This window comes from Aquarana catesbeiana, linkage group LG05 (genome assembly GCF_042186555.1).
Source record: "Aquarana catesbeiana isolate 2022-GZ linkage group LG05, ASM4218655v1, whole genome shotgun sequence".
Lineage (NCBI taxonomy): Eukaryota > Metazoa > Chordata > Amphibia > Anura > Ranidae > Aquarana > Aquarana catesbeiana.
Window position 1 is genome coordinate 603,120,411 of NC_133328.1, and position 23,147 is coordinate 603,143,557.

At 45.3% G+C, this 23,147-nt stretch overlaps 1 protein-coding gene across 2 annotated transcripts in view; it reads right to left on the reverse strand.

Moving 5' to 3' along the window:
• LOC141145469 (uncharacterized) overlaps nt 1–19,494 on the reverse strand; it is a 29,093-nt gene extending 9,599 nt beyond the window's left edge. The window contains exons 1-5 of one of the 2 annotated variants that reach the window (XM_073632202.1): nt 19,397–19,494; nt 14,769–14,910; nt 12,656–12,890; nt 11,401–11,491; nt 4,912–5,558 (exon numbers count right to left, since the gene is read on the reverse strand). In XM_073632202.1, coding sequence (XP_073488303.1) covers nt 5,461–5,558; nt 11,401–11,491; nt 12,656–12,890; nt 14,769–14,908 — 564 coding nt within the window. In that variant the 5' untranslated portion in view covers nt 14,909–14,910; nt 19,397–19,494 and the 3' untranslated portion in view covers nt 4,912–5,460. Of the gene's footprint in view, nt 1–4,911; nt 5,559–11,400; nt 11,492–12,655; nt 12,891–14,768; nt 14,911–19,396 lie in introns of those variants that run through there. The other variant, XM_073632201.1, reaches the window with a different exon arrangement.
• Nucleotides 19,495–23,147: the final 3,653 nt, after the last annotated feature.

The window sequence follows — 23,147 nt, forward strand, 5'->3', positions numbered from 1 at the left end:
GACCCCACGCCGTTTTTTTTTTTTTTTTTGGCGCGGGGTTCCCCTTAAAATCCATACCAGACCTGAAGGGTCTGGTATGGAATTTAGGGGGAACCCCACGTCATTTTTTTTTTTTAAATTTTGGCCGGGGTTCCCCTTAATATCCATACCAGACCTGAAGGGCCTGGTATGGAATTTAGGAGGACTCCCACGTCATTTTTTTTTTTTAATTTTGGTTCGGGGTTCCCCTTTGGGGAATTCCCATGCCGTTTTTATCAATGAACTTCTATGTGTATTGTCGGCAATGCAATAGCCGCGAGTAGTTTTAAATGAGTTTTTTCCTTCAAAATGTCATTTTGCTGTCAGACTGTTCTAAACACAGGAAACATGCGCCCCTTTACAGGCATACTATAGACACCCCCCAGGTACGAAATTTAAAGGGATATTACACTTTTATTGTTTGACTTTAAGCATTATTAAAATCACTGCTCCTGAAAAAACGGCCGTTTTTAAAACTTTTTTTTGCATTGATCCATGTCCCCTGGGGCAGGACCCAGGTCCCCAAACACTTTTTATGACAATAACTTTCATATAAGCCTTTAAAATTAGCACTTTTGATTATTCATGTTCGTGTCCCATAGACTTTAACGGTGTTCGCATGTTCGAACGAACTTTTTTCCTGTTCGCATGTTCTGGTGCGAACCGAACAGGGGGGTGTTCGGCTCATCCCTAATGCTGTATACAGTCAGTATGGATATGGATGTGGGAGGATGCTGTATACAGTCAGTATGGATGTGGGAGGATGCTGTATACAGTCAGTATGGATGTGGGAGGATGCTGTTTACAGTCAGTATGGATGTGGGAGGATGCTGTATACAGTCAGTATGGATATGGACCTGGAAGGATGCCATATACAGTCAGTATGGACCTGGGAGGATGCTGTATACAGTCAGTATGAATATGGACTTGGAAAGATGCTGTATACAGTCAGTATGGATATGGATGTGGGAGGATGCTGTATACAGTCAGTATGGATATGGGAGGATGCTGTATACAGTCAGTATGGATATGGACCTGGGAGGATGCTGTATACAGTCAGTATGGATATGGGAGGATGCTGTATACAGTCAGTATGGATATGGACCTGGAAGGATGCTGTATACAGTCAGTATGGATGTGGGAGGATGCTGTATACAGCCAGTATGGATGTGGATGTGGGAGGATGCTGTATACAGTCAGTATGGATATGGACCTGGGAGGATGCTGTATACAGTCAGTATGGATATGGACCTGGGAGGATGCTGTATACAGTCAGTATGGATATGGACCTGGGAGGATGCTGTATACAGTCAGTATGGATATGGACCTGGAAGGATGCTGTATACAGTCAGTATGGATATGGACCTGGAAGGATGCTGTATACAGTCAGTATGGATATGGACCTGGAAGGATGCTGTATACAGTCAGTATGGATATGGGAGGATGCTGTATACAGTCAGTATGGATATGGACCTGGAAGGATGCTGTATACAGTCAGTATGGATGTGGGAGGATGCTGTATACAGCCAGTATGGATATGGGAGGATGCTGTATACAGTCAGTATGGATATGGACCTGGAAGGATGCTGTATACAGTCAGTATGGATGTGGGAGGATGCTGTATACAGCCAGTATGGATGTGAATGTGGGAGGATGCTGTATACAGTCAGTTTGGATATGGATGTGGGGCAAATCGATCACCTGATCCCATGCTGATCGGAGCAGAGTGGGTGGATGACACATTTGTGTCTGCAGTTTCCACAGAGGGGACCTGGACTCCGCTGTCCATTTGACATCCGGCTACCTCCGATCTGCTCCACCTAAACAGAAGAGGTCCGAGTCACATTTTTTTTTAGCGGTCCTGATCAGACCCGGAGGTAAGCGGATATAAACAGACGCTAGACCATTTACACCCACCTGTCCATAGGAATACATGGACGTTCCAATCAGGTCTCCCTGAAAAAACTGACAAGTGGACCCAATCGGAACAGCCATCTGAGAGAGGCCTAAGTGCCGGTTCACACTATGCGGTGCGGAAACCCGCATGCAATTTTGAACAGAAATCGCACTGCATTTCTGCTCAAATCACATGCAATTCTTCAGCAGTGCAATTTGAGCCATTATTCTGTTTGGTTCAAGTTGCACCAAAAACGCACAGGACCCTTTTTTGGCTGCACCAGAATCAGATCGCATTGGATATTCACACCCATGTGATCAGATATTGCATATTGCACTGCGTTTACGAACCGATTTCATGGTGTTGTTAACTTAAAGGGGTTGTAAGCCCTCAAGGTTTTTCACCCTAATACATTCTATGCATTAAGGCAAAAATCCTCATGTGGTGCAGCTGCCCCCTTTTACTTACCTGAGCCCAATTTTTCCAGTGACAGGGACGAGCACAGCAGCTCCAGCCAGTTTCTCGGGTTCTGATTGGATAGATTAATAGCAGCAGGAGCCATTGGCTCCTGCTGCTGTCAATCAAATCCAATGACACGGGAGCTGGGGGGCGGGGCCGAGTCCTGCTGTATGTGTCAATGGACGCAGCAGCAGGACACGAGAGCGCCCGCACGAGTGCCCCCAGGGAGAGCTGCTCTTCAACGGGGCACTCAAGAAGAGGAGGATCGGGGCCACTCTGTGCAAAACAGCTGCAGAGAGGAGGTAAGTATGACATGTTTGTTTTTTTTTAAACTAACCTTTACTTATCCTTTAACATATACACCTGCAGCGGTTCGCATGAATGGGGTGCGATTTGGATGTGGTGGGGAATCCACACAGAAGTCGTAGCAAATTCGCACCACATCAGTGTGAACCGGGACTAAAGGAGTAGGAGCAGAATGATGACATCACAGTACCACCCACCAAACGTGACTCATTCATTTGAATGGGGCTGTACTGCAACTGTCTCATTGCGCTAGTGTGGGCTTTTGGACACTAAAGTGGTTGTAAAGTCTAAACATTTTTTACCTTTAATGCATTCCTTGTATTAAGGTAAAAATGTTTAGGTGTCAGCATCGCCCTCTAAGCCCCCCTTTACTTACCTGAGCCCTCATTCGATCCAGCGGCCTGCACGTCTGCAGCTCTTCTCTCCCCTCATGTCTGGGTCTCACTGGCTTTGCTGGGGCACCGGGAGCCATTGGCTACCACTGGTGTCAATCAAAGCCAGTGACGAGGGAGGGGGGCGGGGCCGAGTCCCACTGTCTGTGTCAATGGACACAGCTGCGGGGCTCGGGTACGAGCGCGCACGAGTGCCCCACATGGGAAATATCTTCCCATTGGGGAACTGGACTAGGGTTGCCACCTTTTTTTTTCAAGCCAAACCCGAACACTTTAGTGGCCTGGGACACCTTTGAATGCCCCAAGCAGAGTAGTAATGTGGTGCGCATAGTCAGGGCAGACACCAGAAATTTTTGAGCCCCTTCCACAGCTTTAGGCCTGGGCCCCCCCGGGCCTGACCACTAACCTTCCCCAGGGCCCACCCACTTGCCGTCCCACTGAATCCGCCCACTGGCCATCCCACTGAGTCCTTCAGTCCACCCACTTTTGTTTGAAAACTCTTACAACTTACTGTATGAAAATGAATCCAATCCATAAAAGAGACACCCCCATATATTCAGCAAAGAGATTGCCCAACCTAGCAAAGAGACATCCAAATCCAGCAAAGAGAGAGCCCCATATATTCAGCAAAGAGACATCCAAATCCAGCAAAGAGAGAGCCCCATATATTCAGCAAAGAGACATCCAAATCCAGCAAAGAGAGAGCCCCATATTTTCAGCAAAGAGACATCCCCATATATTCAGAAATGAGACATCCCCATCCAGCAAAGAGACATCCCTATGTATTCAGCAAAGGGACATCCCAATCCAGCTAAGAGATGGCCCAATCCAACAGAGACATCCCCATATAGCAAGGAGACTCCTCATATAGCAAAGAGATCAGCGCCCAATCCAACAAAGAGACAGTCACAGCACAGGCCCACATCCAGCAACATTGTCAAACAATTTACCATTGTGGTGTCTAACAATTTGTCTCCAGACCAGTCCACAGTGAGCACTGAGCAGTCCTGCAGGCTACACGCAGTGCAGCTCTTCAACACGGCTGAACTGCAACTGGCATGGCGCCATGGCGCCAAACCAGCATCTGGTCTGCAGGGAGAGGCAGAGTGCAGATGATATCACTCCACCTTCCCCCTGCAGCTGGACCTAAGTGAGCTGCATCGGCTCACTCGGTGGCTGCCCTGCTTTAGAGATTGCTAGTTACTACAGCAGCAACAACTCGTTGGTTGGGGCCTGGGCCCCCCGGGCCCCTTACATATGTATGGGCTGTCCCCCCCTGATGGCTGCCCTGTTCATAGTGTGCTGCAGCGAATGGTGGGTGTGGCCAAATTGCTCTTGCTGACATCATTACCCTGCCACCCAGTGATGCCGAACCTGCCCCCAGAGAGCTGCCCGCAGCACCCGGATGACAATAGATATGTGTGTGTGACTATCTTGGTTACAGCCCAGTATGAATAACGTGTCCGGGTTTCAGTCCACCTGAAACCCGGACACATGATTCAAAGCCTGGACTGTCCGGGTGAATCCCGGACAGGTGGCAACCCTACACTGGACAGAGGGGAGGGGCCAGGAGCGTCAGTGGAGGACCCGAAAATAGAAGGTTCGCGGGCGCTCTGTGTGATTCCATTGCGCAGAGCAGGTAAGTATAGACATGTTTATTTTATTTAAAAAAAAAAAAAAAATCGCCTTTACAATCACTTTAAAAACAAGCAGGGAAAAGGCGACATAACACCTCCAAACTGCCTGTCTAACGTCTGTAGGAGATCGCTTTTGAGAGGGTCAACGCAAATCAAAATGAGCCCCTAAGAGATTGTCTTGAGGTTCAATCAAATAGGAAGTAAATCATACAAGCTGCAGCATCTTCATGACTTTTAATGGGATTTTATTTGTATTGCATATTGACTGATTGTTTTAATTACTTTTTTATGCTTAACATTTTTTTATTTTTATTTTTTTATAGTATTTTTTAAATTTCCTAATATAACCATAAAACACAGCAGCAAAAGGAGGGAAATAAAAGAAAATACTTTCAAATATGATCAAGATCTAGAAGGAGGAAGTCAGCGGGGTCCGCGCTCTATTAGCGGGTTGTGTGTTTCTTGTGTTTGAGATACAAGTTCAGAAAAAGAAAGTAAAAGCACAGCGGTGTCTCTTCAGGACGTACATCGGAAGTCGCAGGACTGCAGCATAGCTGGTGGTCTGCTGATTGCGGAGTTCACACCATCACACAGAAATCATTATCACTCTGCGATGTCTGCATGGCTCTCCCGGGGCTCCCTACCTCCTCCCGCGTCTGCTGACATGTATTTACCACCAGCTCATTTTCTGCTTCTACCCAACAATGTTCAAGCAGCGATGGCACACTAAAGCTGAACTCCGGCCTTCCCTTCAGTCTTGCACAGTTGTAAAAGGCAACTCTCCTCTGCCGAAATTGCTTACTCTGATTTTGTTGCACACTGTAAGCTTCTCACAGTGTACATTAGAACCTGTAGCAAGGCAGAAAGACATTGCTTCATTTCTTGGCTGCATGGTGTCCGGCATCATTTAGCTATTTCCTCCCCAGCCTTACTATCCACGGCCCCCTCCCCTTTCAATCTCTAATTTCAGTTCTTTCAATCAGAGGCTCAGCATCACATGTGGGCGTTACCTAGTGTAGTCTGCATGTAAATACAGCCTGCCTAGGAATGCATACTCCTGCAGACTGACATCCACCCATCAAGGCATTATAATATTTGCATAACTCCTCCCAAGGGCCAGCCAACTGCTTGCATCGGGGCAGAGGGCGGGTGCTGTGATGTCTTCAAGAAGTCTGCTGGCCACTTCCACTATCCATGATCTGCCTGCATTACATAGAGAAGTGATTGATGGATGTGACTGGCTCTACAAAACTGTATGTAATGCAATGAAAAGGTTTTATTAAAATGTTATTAGCATGTTGAGGGGGGACCAGGGAAGGCAAAATATAAACAGGTTGAACAAAAAAACGAAAAAAAACAAACAAACATAGACTGGGAGTATGGCGGCTGCCATAGGCTCTCCTCCTGAAGATAACTGGCTGACTGTCATGCTGATCCAATTATTTTATTAATTTCTGAGCTAGAACAGATGAGGAGTTATGAATTCACTTCAGTGCTGCTGCATCCTTGTCTGAGGACAGTGACTGAGAAACAAATAAAGGCAGAGACAGCCAAGCAACTAGTCTTTTCAGGAGGACACCAATGACAGTATATTTTTCTGTAGGTCAGAGGTCAGTGTTAACTAATAGGTTAGGTACAATAGTGAAGGTAAAATGTTAAGGTTGGGTTGAGGGTTTTGCCCTGTACACACGGTCCGATTTTTCAATGGAAAATGTGTGATAGGACCTTGTTGTCGGAAATTCCGACCGTGTGTAGGCTCCATCACACTTTTTCCATAGGAATTTCCGACACACACAGTTTGAGAGCAGGCTATAAAATTTTCCGACAACAAAATCCGTTGTCGGAAATTACGATCGTGTGTACACAAATCTGACGCACAAAGTGCCACGCATGCTCAGAAAAAAATTAAGAGATGAAAGTTATTGCCTACTGCCCCGTTTATAGTCCCGATGTACGTGTTTTACGTAGTTTGAGCCAACATCCGTCTGAAAAAATCCATGGATTTTGTTGCCGGAATGTCCGATCAATGTCCGACCGTGTGTACGGGGCATTAGGGCAGGTTACATGCCAAGTTGTGTATACTTGCTAGGTTAAGAATTAGCATAGGCTACATTTCAGGTTGAGGGTTAGCGTAGATTACATGTCATGAACGTTCTTCAAACCACTTTTTAATTCTCATCTGCTCTTGTTGAGAGGGTTAAGATACTATCTAGGTTGAGGGTTAGCATAGGTTACAAGTCATGGTGAGATCTGGCGTAGATTACTTTCCAGGCTGAGGGTTAGCGTAGGTGACATGTCAGGTTGAGGGTTAGCGTAGGTGACATGTCAGGTTGAGGGTTAGCGTAGGTGACATGTCAGGTTGAGGGTTAGCGTAGGTGACATGTCAGGTTGAGGGTTAGTGTAGGTGACATGTCAGGTTGAGGGTTAATGTAGGTGACATGTCAGGTTGAAGGTTAGTGTAGGTGACATGTCAGGTTGAGGATTAGCGTAGGTGACAAGTCAGGTGGAGGATTAGTGCAGGTTACATTTCAAGTTTAGGGTTAGCGCAGGTTACATATTAGATTGAGGCTAAATAAAGGTTACTTGCTGAGCTGAGGGTTAATAAAGGGTACATGCCAATTTGGGGGACAGCATAGGTTACATGCCAGGTTGAGGGTTAGAGCAGGTTACATGCCAGGCTGAGGGTTAGCATAGGTTACACTGTAGGTTGAGGGTTAGTGTAGGTTACTTTCTAGGTCAGCATAGGTTACATGCCAAGGAATGGGTCAGCATAGGTTACATGTCAGAGTGAGGCTCCATGCACACTGGGCTTAAAAAAACATCTGTTCTCTTAGGAGTAAAAAACGCTCATATAGAGCATTTTTTGTACAAAGTTTAGACGAGTTTAAGAGAGTTTTACATTTTTTCTGCCTCCAAGCTCCAATCAGAAACGTGAACCAGAAGGTTTTTTTTTTCTGCCTCAAAAACATTAAACTCAAAATATGCCTCTGATGCCATGTACACACGAAGCGGACTTGCCTACACACGATCACACCAAAGTCCGACTGATTCGAACGTGATGACGTACGACCGGACTAGAATAAGGAAGTTCATAGCCAGTAGCCAATAGCTGCCCTTGTGTCGTTTTTGGTCTGTCGGAATAGCATACAGACAAACGGATTTTTCGATATTACTCGAGTCCGTCGGAAAGATTTGAAACATGTTCTATTTCTAAAGTCCGTCCCGCGCACGATCAAATTTTTTTGTCGGACCTTTGCTGTCAAAGTCCAGTCGCGTGTACACGGCATTAATGTCCTAATGTGCATGGACACATAAGAGATCATTGAGCTGCTTCTTTAGGCAGAACACAAAACTCCCGGTTTTGCCGTCGGAATAAACTCCGAAGGTTTCTCCAACGGAACTCCGACGGAAATCCATTCAAGCGGTCTTGCCTACACACGGTCAAACCAAAGTCTGACCAAAGTCCGACCGTCCAGAACGCGGTGACGTACAACACGTATGACGGGACTAGAAAAAGGAAGTTCAATAGCCAGTAGCCAATAGCTTCCGTCTCATACTTGCTTGAGAGCATGCTTCGTTTTTGGTCCGTCGGAACAGCATACAGACGAGCGGTTTTCCCGATAGGAATTGGTTCTGTGGGAAATATTTAGAACATGTTCTATTTCTAGGTCCATAAGAATTTTGGAAAATAAAAGTCCGATGAGGCCTACACACGATCGGAATAGACGATGAAAAGACTCCGCCGGACTTTTTCTGTCGGACATTCCGCTCGTGTGTACGCGGCTTTAGTGTAGGTTACTTGCTAGGCTGAGGTTTTAGTCCCGGTTCACATGTATGCGATGCGGGAACCAGTGCGGGTTCCCTCATCGCATGTCACCTGCCGGCGGTTCACACTGACATCTGCGAACTGCCAAATGGTACAGGAGTCGGATCTTATAGGTGTGAACACCCATGCGATCCGATTCCAGTGTGGACCAAAAAAAAGGGTCCTGCACCATTTTGGTGCGAATGCGATGCGAATTTAGCCACACAATCTGTATGGCTGAATTCGTATCACACAGATATTGCATGTGATCTGCACAGCAGTGCGGTGCGAATCACATGCAATGTCTAATATCGCACCAGTGTGAACCCAGCCTAAATGTAGGATACTTCCAAGGTTGAGAGTTAGCATAGTTTACATGTCAGGTTGAGGGTTAGCGTAGGTTACATTCTCGGTTGAGGGTTAGAGCCCTTTCACACTGGAGCGGGCGTCGGCGTCGGCGGTAAAACACCGCTATTATTAGCTGCATTTTACCGTCAGTATTCGGCGGCTAGCGGGGCGGTTTTACCCCCCGCTAGCGGCCGAGAAAGGGTTAAATACCACCGCAAAGCACCTCTGCAGAGGCGCTTTGCCGGCGGTATAGCCGCGCCGTCCCATTGATATCATTGGGCAGGAGCGGTAAAGGAGCAGTATACACTCTGCTCCTTCACCGCTCCGAAGATGCTGCTAGCAGGACTTTTTTTTACCGTCCTGCCAGCGCACCGCTCCAGTGTGAAAGCCCTCGGGGCTTTCACACTGGAATTAAGGCAGTGGCACTTTCGGGTCGGTTTGCAGGCGCTATTATTAGCGCAATAGCGCCTGCAAACCGCCCCAGTGTGAAAGGGCTCTTAGAGTAGGTATCATGTCCTGAATGTTTTTCAAACCACTTTAATTCTCTTACTTCCTAGGTTGAAGGTCAGCATAGGTTACATGCCAGGGTAAGGGTCAGCATAGGTTACATGTCAGAGTGAGAGTTGGTGTAGGCTACATTCCAGGTTGAGGGTTGGGGTAGGTTACATGTCAGGTTGATGGTTAGTGTAGATTACTTAGCAAGTTGAGGGTTAGCATAGGTTACATGTTATGAACAATCTTCAAACCACTATAAATCCCACTAGCTTTTGTTGCTGAGAGGGTTAGCATAGGTGACTTGCTAGGTTGAGTGTTAGCATAAGCTACATGCCAGGTTGAGGGTAGGTTAGCGTAGGTTACTTGATAGGCTAAGGCTTAATGTAAGTTACTTGCCAGGTTGAGAAATAAGCCGGCCATAGACGGTTCGAATCTTGGCTGGTTCAACGGGGACTGGCCAAGATTCAAACTAGGTATGGGCAGGCTGAATATATACAAGTTGATCGATCGATCGACTTGGGTACAAACAGCCTGTCAGATTGTTAATGCGATTATTGCCAATGGCTATAGCCGCTAGCAATAATCACCATGTGTTCTCCCGGCCTGGAAGGCTCCCACCGCCAGGAGAACACAATAGCTCTACAGGAGGGATTTTCCCCATTAACACTGACTGTGTTGATGGGGGAATCGAGCGATTTTCCTTCCTGCAACCCATGTTTGCAGGAAAGAAAATCTAATCATCTGTGGCCAGCTTTAAAATAGGTTACATATCAGGTTGGCATAGTACAGTGATGCGAACCTTGGCACCCCAGATGTTTTGGAACTACATTTCCCATGATGCTCAACTACACTGCTGAGTGCATGAGCATCATGGGAAATGTAGTTCCAAAACATCTGGGGTGCCAAGGTTCGCCATCACTGGCATAGTAGGTTGCATGCTAGGTTGAGGGTCAGTGTAGGTTACATAGCAAGTTGAGGGTTAGTGTAGGTTACATGCCAAGTTGTGGATTGGCGTATGTTACTTGCTAGGTTGAGAGTTAGCATAGGCTACATTTCAGGTTGAGGGTTAGTGTAGATTACATGTCATGAATGTAATTTTAATTCTCACCTGCTCTTGTTGCTGAAAGGGTTAAGAATTAAGATACTACCTAGGTTGAGGGTTAGCAAAGGGGTTACATGTCATGGGGCAAGTTGGTGTAGGTTTCAAGGCTGAGGGTTGGCGTAGGTGACATGTCAGGTTGAAGTTTAGCGTAGGTGACATGTCAGGTTGAAGGTTAGTGTAGGTGACATGTCAGGTTGAAGGTTAGCGTAGGTGACATGTCAAGCTGAGGGTTAGTGTAGGTGACATGTCAGGCTGAGGGTTAGTGTAGGTGACATGTCAAGCTGAGGGTTAGTGTAGGTGACATGTCAGGCTGAGGGTTAGTGTAGGTGACATGTCAGGCTGAGGGTTAGCGTAGGTGACATGTCAGGTTGAAGGTTAGCGTAGGTGACATGTCAGGTTGAAGGTTAGTGTAGGTGACATGTCAGGTTGAGGATTAGCGTAGGTGACATGTCAGGTTGAAGGTTAGCGTAGGTGACATGTCAAGCTGAGGGTTAGTGTAGGTGACATGTCAGGTTGAGGGTTAGAGTAGGTGACATGTCAGGTTGAAGGTTAGTGGAGGTGACATGTCAGGTTGAAGGTTAGTGGAGGTGACATGTCAGGCTGAAGGTTAGCGTAGGTGACATGTCAGGTTGAGGGTTAGAGTAGGTGACATGTCAGGTTGAAGGTTAGTGTAGGTGACATGTCAGGTTGAAGGTTAGTGGAGGTGACATGTCAGGTTGAAGGTTAGTGGAGATGACATATCAGGCTGAAGGTTAGTGTAGGTGACATGTCAGGTTGAAGGTTAGTGGAGGTGACTTGTCCTGAGGGTTAGTGTAGGATACATGTCGTGAACGTTCTTCAAACCACGCCAACAGTGTTATAAAACCATGCAGTACAATAAATAATGCAAAGCAATATTCCTATTATTAGAAAGTGAATGAACACGGACATCTATACCATACCCGAGTATCTGGAGCTGTTCGATGACATGGAACCAGGAGCACTTCTGGAAGGTTTAAATTGACAAGAAATCAACTTTCTGGAATCTGGAAGCTGAAAAAGATTATTTTTTAAATAAAATATACTTCTGATCCCAACACTGCTGCATGATATGACTTCAATGCTAACGTGTGATTAGGCCCCAGTGGAAGCAAATATGTCTGACTCACTCTGGTTCCTAGAACCAAAACCTTTTCACTTACAGTATTTTCATACTAGCTTGTTGCAGTAATGCAATAAAACTCACAGTTGTACCATGCATAATCCCAGGGCACAGTAACACATGCAACACAATGAGATGCATTGTGGTGGCACCCCCAATGTACCTACCTAACGCTAAACACTTGGATTGATGTTCTGTTTGAAATGCCACTTTTTGTATTGACATACCCCCTTAAACCCTGTCCAGACAGTATTTTCACTTGCTGATTTTTGCCCCATCAACAGGCAGCTTAACTCTTCAATACAACACAGAACTTGAATCCAACTCAATTTTACTTTAGCTAATTGCAGTACAGAGGATGTTTTACTAGTCTTTAGAAGCGCGAGAAGACAATGACTTTCTTGAGACCCGTCTCTGCAAAGTACTAATACAGACTCAGGGAACATGGAAGAAACAAGGAGAGTGTAGCTAGGACTGAACAAACTAGTACTAAACAGGAGGACAGAGGAAGATACCAAATGGGGGACTTTTATGAGATGGGGGGCTTTTGATTTGAAAAGGGGGACTCTGATGTGATGGCATGTGGCATTCTCATGCCCCGTACACACGAGCGGAATTTCCGTCGGAAAAATCTTGCATGGTTTTTCCGACCGAATTCCGCTCAAGCTTGGCTTGCATACACACGGTCACACAAAAGTTCTCTGAACTTTCGACCGTCAAGAACGCGGTGATGTACAACACTACGACAAGCCGAGAAAATGAAGTCCAATGTTTCCGAGCATGCGTCGAATTGTTTCCGAGCATGCGTGTTTTTTTGCGTGTCGGAATTGCATACAGACAAACGGATTTTCCGTCGGAAAAATAGAGAACCAGCTCTCAATCTTTTGCTGGCGGAAATTCAGACAGGAAAAGTTGGATGGAGCATACACACGGTCGTAAAAACACTTTTTTTGACGGAAATTCCGCTAGTGTGTTTGGGCATTAGGGCTTTTAGATGTCTACACCGGATGGGGTAGGTTGGGGTGGGGTGGGGGTTGGGAATTTGTAGTACTTACCCTCTCTGTCTCCTTAGCTCTGCCCCTTCGGTTCGGCCTCTCTTCTTTGCCTTTGCCCGAGTAGTAAGGAAGGTAGTTTTTGCGGCTCAGCGGTTCAAGTTTAGGGACTGCGGTTTGTGTTACAGAGTTTTGGAGATGTGCGGTCACACAGGCCCGGCAGGCAACGCAGGTTCGGGGTCGGAGGCGCTGTTCTTCGTGGCGGGATAGAGGGGAATCTGTGACTGCGCTGGAACCACTGCAACAGAGCATAGTGAGGGGCATTAACTCCACTGAAAGGAAAATCATCGAGTCATATGTTTCAATGGAAACATGCTTTTTATTGCAATAGAGAATGTACAGTTTTTTTAGGGCTCATTCACACCGTCTGACCTCTAGATTCACACCAGACTGTGTTGCGTAGCTGTTCCAGCACGGTACCACCGCAAGACAAGGCAAAATGAATAGTCTCCTACCTGGCTGGTTCACACCATTACGTTGCGGTGGTGTGCGCTGAAAAAGAAAACTGCATGCACTACTTTTTTTTTTTTGGCGCAGTGCAAATCAATCCATCACTTTGCATCACGCTGCAGCTGATAGACCTTAATGAAATGTCGCTGTGTGACATGTCAATAAAGTTTGTTTAAAAAAAAAAAAGAACAGTGGGGTGTCCCATGATTGGTGCATCAGCACTGCTGTCATCCCATTGCACATCAGCCACTGCTTTCTATAGCCGCTGCTGGTTTGAATTGACCCTAAATGCAAAGAAGACTAAAGGCCTTGTTCACATGGTGGCCAGGGGGCTGTAAAAACAGGTAGTTGAGCTGCAGTTTTACCAACCCCTGGCTGCTCAGCTAAAGAAAAACATGCGACCACTCAGGGTTGTATACATGGAAAAAGTAAACCCCCTGTTGCGTTCAGTGAGCAGCACCGCCGCTGAATGTGATGCATTCAAGTGAATGGGGCTGTGCCGCAACTGGTTGCAATGCATGCAGTTGCGGCACGGTGGCTTAGCCTTTTCAGAGTTAAAACAGGCAATGAGGAGGCGACTTATCAAGTAAGAGCTGCCAATGATCTAAACAAAGTCTTAATCACTTTTTTTTTTTTTTTTTTTATGTAGTCGCATTTATCACACTCCCTGATTATTGAAGAGCTCTAACTCTGAGACTTGCAGAATGCTCCCTGCTGTATGTAAGAGGCAGTGCAATGTATTATTACAATGCTTTGCCCAAATACATAGAGGTCTATTTGTGAAAAAAAAAATTGCAGGCCAAATGTCACAAGTATTAGCACAACTGTTACACATTTTCCCCATATTTTGTCTAATGTCTAATATGTCTTATTATTGTCAGCTCCATCTAGTGGCCATAATGCAGTATATTCCTAAATTAGGTAATTTCAAGAAAATACCACATTATGACTTTATGACTCTATAGTGTTAAAAAAAAAAAAGTAAATACTTTTTTTGCAAAAAAAATAAAATAAAATAAATATTTTTTCCCAAAAAATAAATAAAAAAAAAATGTATTTTCCAAAAAAAAAAAAAAAAAAAAATGATACTTATTGACAGTCATTGAGGAAGAACACCCAACTTTATCAGGGGGCAGCGGTGAGGCGTGGTGACTTCACAGTGTGTCCTGGAAACATTAGAAGCTGCATTTTAAATTATTAAATAAAAAATAAAAAAATCCTTTTAACAGAAACGTTTTTTTAACAATATGTATTTGGGGGGTGGGAACTATCATTTAGGCAACCATTCAATGTTCATGTTAAAATGCTAAATTGCTAGTTGTGTTTGGAATTAGTGCTTCTGCAAAAGCCACATACAAAGCCAGGACAATATGAAATTCAGATTGAAGATAAGAGTAGAAGAGTAGACATTGACACATTGACACATAGACACAATTGCAGAGTTGCCTTGCCCTGGCTGTTGAAATGACAGAGAAGAGTAGTGGAGGGATTCAGATGACTGATCTCTGAGGAACTTGGCATAGTGTCCATGGTGGGGTGGGGGTGGGGGGCAACTTCTGCAAGGGGGGGGGGGGGTTCTGCACAGCAGCTGGAGATCCTCTGATTGCTTCGCACTTATACTATGTAATTCACAGCGCAGTGGCAGTCAGCTGTACATACACCATACCTGGATGTGTGATTTCTCGCTGGCTCCGGTTTAGTGTGTCGCCTCTTCCCAGAATTAATTGTTCCATAACACTTCAGCAACTGCTCGGCCGATGTCCGATAAGAGCCCAGCTGTGGTCTCCCGTCTCCTCTCCTTGACATTCCTACAAATGAAAAATAAGTATCTGAGCAGATGGATTACTGAGTTCAATAGAACTTTACTCATTCTACTACTTTTTTTTTATTACAATTTGTTTTATAAGTCTTATTTTTTATTTTATTTATTATTATTTTTTTTATTGTTTACCGCTCTTTTACTCATGGCTAAAGATTTGAATTTTAAGGGCAAAACTGAATGCAATTTTCCTAAAAGGTGTATCTTTAAAGAACCCTTTATTAAAAATAAATAAATAAAGTAGCAAAAAGACTGTAGATCATAAGCTACCTGCTCCTACAGATGTGGGGCATTGAGGGTCCGTTAACATTTTTTGCAGTGTGTTAGCACATGTGTGTGTTATGTGCCGTGTTTGGCCCTTTTCACCCGGGGGGCAGACTCTGCTGATCCCCGCTGAGCCGGTGAATGACTGGTCTGTGTCTGCTTGGCTTATGCAGAGTGAACACAGACACAGCCCACTCTTCTCTATGGGCATCCGGATGTAAACGGACCGCCTGTATGTTTACTCCTAATGTGCGGTGACAAGACATCCCCGGATCTAGTAGACTGTCCCCAGAGCCCGTCTGTCCCCGCTTTTGCAGGGCCAATCTTGGGCGAGCAGTTTCCAGGTGGGCGGGGGCTACGTTGGCTGGGAGAGGAGCCAGCTCTGTGGTCACTAGTGGTGCACTAATGCCGCGTACACACAAGCTCGTCTGTATGCTAGTCCGACGGACTAAAACCAACGCTAGGGCAGCTATTGTCTACTGGCTATAAACTTCCTTATTTTAGTCCGGTCGTACGTCATCACGTACAAATCCGTCGGACTTTGGTGTGATCGTGTGTGTCCAAGTCCGTTCGTTTGAAAGTCCAGCGGACCTACGCTGCAAAGTCCGTCGGAAAGACTGTCGGACCTAGTCCGTCGAAAAGTCCGCTCGTGTGTACGCGGCATAAAACACTGACAGAGTAGCTGGAGAATAGGAGCTGGAGCGGCTCCAGCTTGGCTGTGCTCCAGTGTTGCCAACCGTCAGTATTTTTACTGGCAGCCAGTAAAAAACGGACACTTTTCTCCTGCCAGTAAATGCCAGTAAGAGGAAAAGTTTGCCAGTAAAAATATGGCTGTGACGCTTGGCTCGGAACTAGGCATGCGTAGCTCGGGTCCAGAGCCGGCCGAGACCATCAAAGTGTCTGCTACAGTGTGTTCGGACGGTACCGGTGGGGGGGCTGTTCTGGCAGAGGCGGTGTCTGAGCGTTTTGTGTGATGTCATAGTGCAAGGGAGCTGAGTGCCCAGAGCCTCGTGTGCAGGTCTGCGAGATGGGAGCAAGGCAAGCCAGGAGCGGGACTATCAGTGCTGTTTGGACTGGAGGGGACTGAAGGGACCACCTGGCTTGGAGAGAGAGACTGTCACTGTGACTCAGGAGGGGAAGCGTTGTGTTGGTGATCTGTGCTGCTGCACACTGCTGTCAGTGTCACTATGAGAGTCAATTTCATGTTTGCCGCCCATTCTAATTTCCTGTCCCTGAGCCACTTACTTACTATATTGAAAATAAAATAGGAAATATGCTTTTTGCCTGAATAGCTACCTTAAATCGCATTGCTAATTGCATATTGTACTTATTTGTAGCCCAAATACTGAAATTTGCACTTAAAACTGTAATTTTGTAACTTTTGGAAATGCCAGTAAAAACTTGGTTGTGCCAGTAAATTTTGGATGTCATGTCAGTAAATTTCAATCTGGTAGGTTGGCAACACTGCTGTGCGCTGCTTGTAGCCGCCACTCCTCCTCCGCATTTGTGAGGAAGAACCGGCTGCGAACCTGGGCCGGGGACACATGACCACCCTCTCCTCCTATCACTCTCCCGGTAGCGGCAGTACATAGGGGAGGGAGCCAAGCACAGCGTTCCTCCCTCCCCCTCCCTCCTGTACTGCAAAGAATTATGGGCTATGTAGTCCAGAGGGGCGGGATTGCCTGCAGCTACAGACTGAGTGTAATGGCGAGGTGAGTTTCTGTTATATCATTTTATAAAGTAATTTTTCTCCTGCACTGATTGGCACTTATGAGATGGTACTGATAGGTGATACTGATGATAGCCTGCACTGATGTGCACTCATCAGATGGTACTGATAGGTGGCACTCATGATAGCCTGCACTGGTTGGCACTCATGAGATGGTACTGATGATAGTCTGCACTCATGGACACTCATCAGATGGTACTGATAGGTGGCACTGATTATAGCCTGCACTGATGGGCATTTATGAGATGGTACTAATAGATGGCAACGATGATATCTTGCACTGATGGGCACTCATGAGATGGTGCTGATAGGTGGCACTGATGATAGTCTGCACCGATGGGCATTTATGAGATGGTACTAATAGATGGCACTGATGATAGCCTGCACTGATGGGCACTCATGAGATGGTACTGATAGGTGGCACTGATGATAGGCTGCACTGATGGGCTACACTGATAGGTGGCAGTGGCACTGATGAGGGGACATTGATGGGCAGCACTGATAGGCTGCACTGATGGGCACTGATAGGTGGCACTAATGGGCACTGATAGGCAAGACTAATGGGCACAGGTAGGCAAGACTAATGGGCCTGCAGTAATCACAGGCTGTGACAGCACGTGAGCAAAGTTCTGCCGATAACCAGCAAGTCGGTTTACATTTGATTAGCTGTGATTGGACACGGCTGATCACATGGTAAAGGGCCACTGTGATTGGTCCTTTACCGTGACCTGTGGGCACAGCGGTCACTAAGTGTACTCGATGTGTACCCCAGCGGGCACTTAGGGGGCGTGGTTCGACTGTATAACTTACATATACTGCGGCAAGGTGGCACTGCTGCACCAGATCATGTACCAAGTACGTGATCCGGCACTTCAAGGTAGGGGGCGTGCATGTGTGCTGCCAGTGGCTCACTCCCACTGTGATTAAACACAGGGAGAGCTGACTCGATGTCTGCCGGCACCTGCCGATCGTTATGTAGAGAGCCAGAATGGCGATCTGCCTATGTAAACAAGGCAGATCGCCGTTCTGACAGGAGGGAATGTATAGATCCTATGTCTCTACAAAGCAGGGACATGGATCCATGCCTTTCCCTAGTAAAAGCACCTCCCACAATACACTAAAACACTGGCTAGGAACACAGTTAACCCTTTGAGTGCCCCTGATGTTAACCCCTTCCCAACCACTCTCATTACTACAGTGACAGTGCATACTTTTAGCACTGATCACTGTATTACTGTGTTACTGGTCCCCAGAAAGTGTCAAAATGTCTGCCGCAATATCACAGTCCCGCTATAAGTGACTAATTGCCGCCATTAGCAGTAAAAAAAAAAAAAAAAGAAAAATCAATAAAAATATCCCATAGTTTGCAGATGCTATAACTTTTGCGCAAACCAATTTATATACATTTATTGAGATTTTTTTTTTTTTACCATAAATATGTAGCAGAATACATATATGGCCTAAATTGATGAAGAAATTAGATTTTTTTCTATTGTTTTATTGGATGTGTTTTATTGCAGAAAGTAAAAAAAAATGTTTTGTTTTTTTTTCAAAATTGTCGGTCTTTTTTTGTTTATAGCGCAAAAAATAAAAACCGCAGAGGTGATCAAATACCACCAAAAGAAAGCTCTATTTGTGGGGAAAAAAAGAGCCATATATTTTGTTTGGGTACAGCATCACATGACCGCGCAATTGCCAGTTAAAGTAACGTGGTGCCGCATTGCAAATAAAGGTCTTATGCCACGTACACACGAACAGACTTTCCGGCAGAAAAGGTCCGATGGAATCATTCCATCGGATATTTCGATCGTGTGTGGGTCTCATCAGACTTTTCCCTTTCGAAAATTCTGACGGACCTAAAAATAGAACATGTTTTAAATCTTTCCGACTGAATCAATTCCTATCGGGAAAACCGCTCGTCTGTATGCTATTCCGACGGACCAAAAACGACGCAAGGGCAGCTATTGGCTACTGGCTATTGTCCTTCCTTTTTTCTAGTCCCATCGTACGTCATCGCTTTCTAAACGGTCGGACTTTGGTGTGATCGTGTGTAGGCAAGTCCGTTTCAGCGGAACTCCATCAAAAAAACCGTCAGAGTTTATTCTGACGGGAAAAAACGGTCGTGTGTACGCGGCATAAGAAGGGGGGTAAATCTTCCGGAGGTCAGGTGGTTAAAGCGGTTTGTTGCTCAGCGATTGAGAAACAGCAGCATTTCGTGTCAGTGGTAAAATCGCTAGCGACAATCATTCTTGATCCATCGCTATGGAATGTTGCTCAAATCACTGAACGGCGACTTGTAAAGATCATAACCCAAGGTTGTAGCACCATCGTCAGCGACTCAAACTTTTCAACCGCTAGCTGCAAATCATTAGCAATTTTTACTCTACTGTAGAAGAGCTCAGCAGTTCCTGGGCATGCTGGTATCTATAGTTCTCCTGCAGTAGGTCCATGGTGCCCAGTCTGTTGATGGTCAGCCTCTCACCTGTACAGTGTCCTCTTCAGCCATGTCCTCTCTCCTGACCCTCTCCCCCCCCCAACCACAATATTACTGAGTTCCTGATTCCAACACTTGACTGACTGCCCAGGTTGGGAAGACCAGCCTATCAAATCCAAACTGGAGAACTTTCCAGCCAACAGCTGAGCCTGTGCGGTGGGAGGGTGCGCTCCATGTAGATGATGGGACACGTGACTGGACGCTTGGCTTTACTAAGTGCAGCAGAGTAGAGGTGCAAGGGTTGGAGAGCACATGTTCCCAGCCACTGATGGTTTACCTTGTGGGATCAACAGCTTAAAAGTATAGAAAATAAGACAAAAAGTTATAAAAAAAAAATATATCAAACATACAGCAAAGGCAACGTAAGAGAAATGTTTTTAAAATTCAGGTTTAAATACAGATTGGAGTTTAAAATATTAAAATAAATAAATCTTCTTCATAACATGCATAACAATAAATATAAATAATAATATATTATCAAATACAGTACAGTATTGTAATATATTCTGATATTATACTTTATGTCTATATATACACGATATTATCAAATATATTGGGACGCCTGCCTTTACACGCACATGAACTTTAATGGTTTCCCCGAAAATAAGACCTAGCGTGATTGTCGGTGATGGCTGCAATATAAGCCCTACCCTCCAAATAAGCCCTACCCTGAAAATAAGACCTACAAGGACTTTAACTAGGGATTATTTGGGGGTAGGGCTTATATTGCAGCCATCACTGACAATCACGCTAGGTCTTATTTTCGGGGAAACAGGGTAGTCCGTAGGGTTCAATATTGAGTTGGCCCCCCCTTTGCAGGTATAACAGCTTCAACTCTTCTGGGAAGGCTGTCCACAAGGTTTAGGAGTGTGTCTATGGGAATGTTTGACCATTCTTCCAGAAGCGCATTTGTAAGGTCAGGCACTGATGTTGGATGAGAAGGCCCAGCTTGCAGTCTCCGCTCTAATCCATCCCAAAGGTGTTCTATTGGGTTGAGGTCAGGACTCTGTGCAGGCCAGTCAAGTTCCTCCACCCCAAACTCACTCATCCATGTCTTTATGGACCGCGCTTTGTGCACTGGTGCGAAGTCATGTTGGAACAGGAAGGGGCCATCCCCAAACTGTTCCCATAAAGTTGGGACCATGAAATTGTCCAAAATGTCTAGGTATGCTGACGCCTTAAAAGTTCCCTTCACTGGAACTAAGGGGCCAAACCCAACCCCTGAAAAACAACCCCACACCATAATCTCCCCTCCACCAAATGATTTGGACCAGTGCACAGAGCAAAGTCCATAAAGACACGGATGAGCGAGTTTGGGGTGGAAGAACTTGACTGGTCTGCACAGAATCCTGACCTCGACCGGATAGAACACCTTTGGGATGAATTAGAGTAGAGACTGTGAGCCGGGCCTTCTCGTCCAACATCAGTGCTTGACCTCACAAATGCGCTTCTGGAAGAATGATCAAACATTCCCATAGACACACTCCTAAACCTTGTGGACAGCCTTCCCAGAAGAGTTGAAGCTGTTATAGTTGCAAAGGGTGAGACAACTCAGTATTGAACCCTACGGACTAAGACTGGGATGCCATTAAAGTTCATGTGTGTGTAAAGGCGTACCAATACATTGGTATATATATATATATATATATATATATATATATATATATATATTGAAAATATGCCCTCTCAGTCAACACTATTTTTAATCCTCATGCTGCTAGAATAGGTAAATAGGATTTTTTTTTTTACATTTCTTCAGTTACTTCCTGGTTTCTTGCCTAGGCAAATGATGTCATACATCACAGGAGTCTTCAGGAGGCGAGGAGAGGTTTTCTTAGCTAAGCACACCCTCCTGCCTGCATGCCTGTGATAAAGGCAGATAGATTCCAGGAAGTCAATGCTACATAAATCAGCTGCCCCTACTCAAGATGGCCAGAAATGCTAGGACGTGTTTTTCAACATGATTTCTCTGCAAAATAAAGCACAGAGGGGCTGATTTACTAAATCCAGAGAGTGCAATATCTGGTGCAGCTGTGCATCGTAGACAGTTTCTAACTTCAGCTTGTTCATTAAATAAAACCTGGAAGCTGATTGGTTTCTATGCAGATTTTGCACAGTTTTAGTAAATCAGCCCCAGAGACATGGATGTGAGAGTTTGCTTTGAATAATAAAAATGAATAAAGCAGCATTTTTAATGATATAAAATAAAACATTTTTCAATAATATATGTATACTATATCTATCTATCTATCTATCTATCTATCTATCTATCTATCTATCTATCTATCTATCTATCTATCTATCTATATATAGATATATATATATATATATATAAAATAATTTAAAATATTAATAATATAAAATAATATTATCAATGAAAAAAATATTATTGTTATTTTTGTTAAATTATTATTATTATCATTATTAATAATAATAAAAATCAGCTTTTAGAAAATGATGTAAACATTTAAAAAGCTATATCTATAAACATTTTTATTTTTTTAACATATGGTTTTATTAGAAAACATTTATATTGTGTCATGGGATAGCAGCAATACAGTTACCCATGTGAATGCATACTCAACATCAGCCGACTTGACAAGGGGAATGGTATAAATTGGCTTTTACAAAAAAATACATATTTTAGACTGTTCTCAAAAAGGTGTTGTTTTGCAAAAAAAATCCTACATTCTGCATTTTAGGTATGCTGCAGAAGCATAACTAGAACCCTCAAGGCTCCGATGCAAGAAACCACGATGGGCCCCCCTGACCCCCCCCCCCTCTATCCGAGCCCCGGGCTTCACATTTTGGGAGGGTGTCCATGGACATCCTCCCAGAACTCTGCCTCCCACATGTCCCCTGGGATGTGCATCCAGAGCAATCACAGCGGCCCTTTACCATGTGATCAGCTGATCACATGTAAACAGACTTGCTAGTTATTATTATTATACACGATTTATATAGCACCAACAGTTTAAGCAGCACTTTACAATGTAGAGGGGCAACAGCACAATTACAGTACAGTTCAATACAGAAGGGACAGGAGGGCCCGGCTCGTAGAGCTTACATTCTAAAGGGAGGGGGTGGTGGTACAAAAGGTAATAGATGCAGAGAAATGATTTGATGGGGTGGCTCGGGGACAGTTGTTAGGTGGGTGTGGGATAGGCTTCCCTGAATAAGTGAGTTTTCAGGGATCTCCTAAAGGTGGGCAGGTTAGGGGCTGATCGGATATATACCGGGGCAGGGAGTTCCAGAGGATGGGAGAGGCTCTGGAGAAGTCCTGAAGGTGAGCATGGGAGGAGGTAACTAGGGAGCTAGAGAGCAGAAGGTCCTGGGAGGAGCGGAGGGGACGATTTTGGCGATATCTGCAGATGAGGTTGGTGATGTAGCTGGGGGCGATGTTGTGGATGGCCTTGTATGTTGTGGTTAGGATTTTGAATTTTATACGGTGGGGTAGGGGAAGCCAGTGAAGGGATTGGCCGAGAGGGGCAGCGGTGTGAGAGGAAGGTGTGGGAAGAACCTGCAAGGTGCATTGTGGGGAGAGCAGAGGGCCGACGCCACCTCATTTTCGTCCACCGGGTCTGGTGGAGTGAGTCCAGAAGAGGCCACTGATAGGCAGCACCTATCAGTGCTCTTGAATGCCGCCTGTCTCCTCAGCACCCCTCTGAACAGAGAGCGTCTCTCTCATACAGCTCAGAGTCGATGTTCTATGTCATACTGCCTCCCGTCCTCCCTCCCC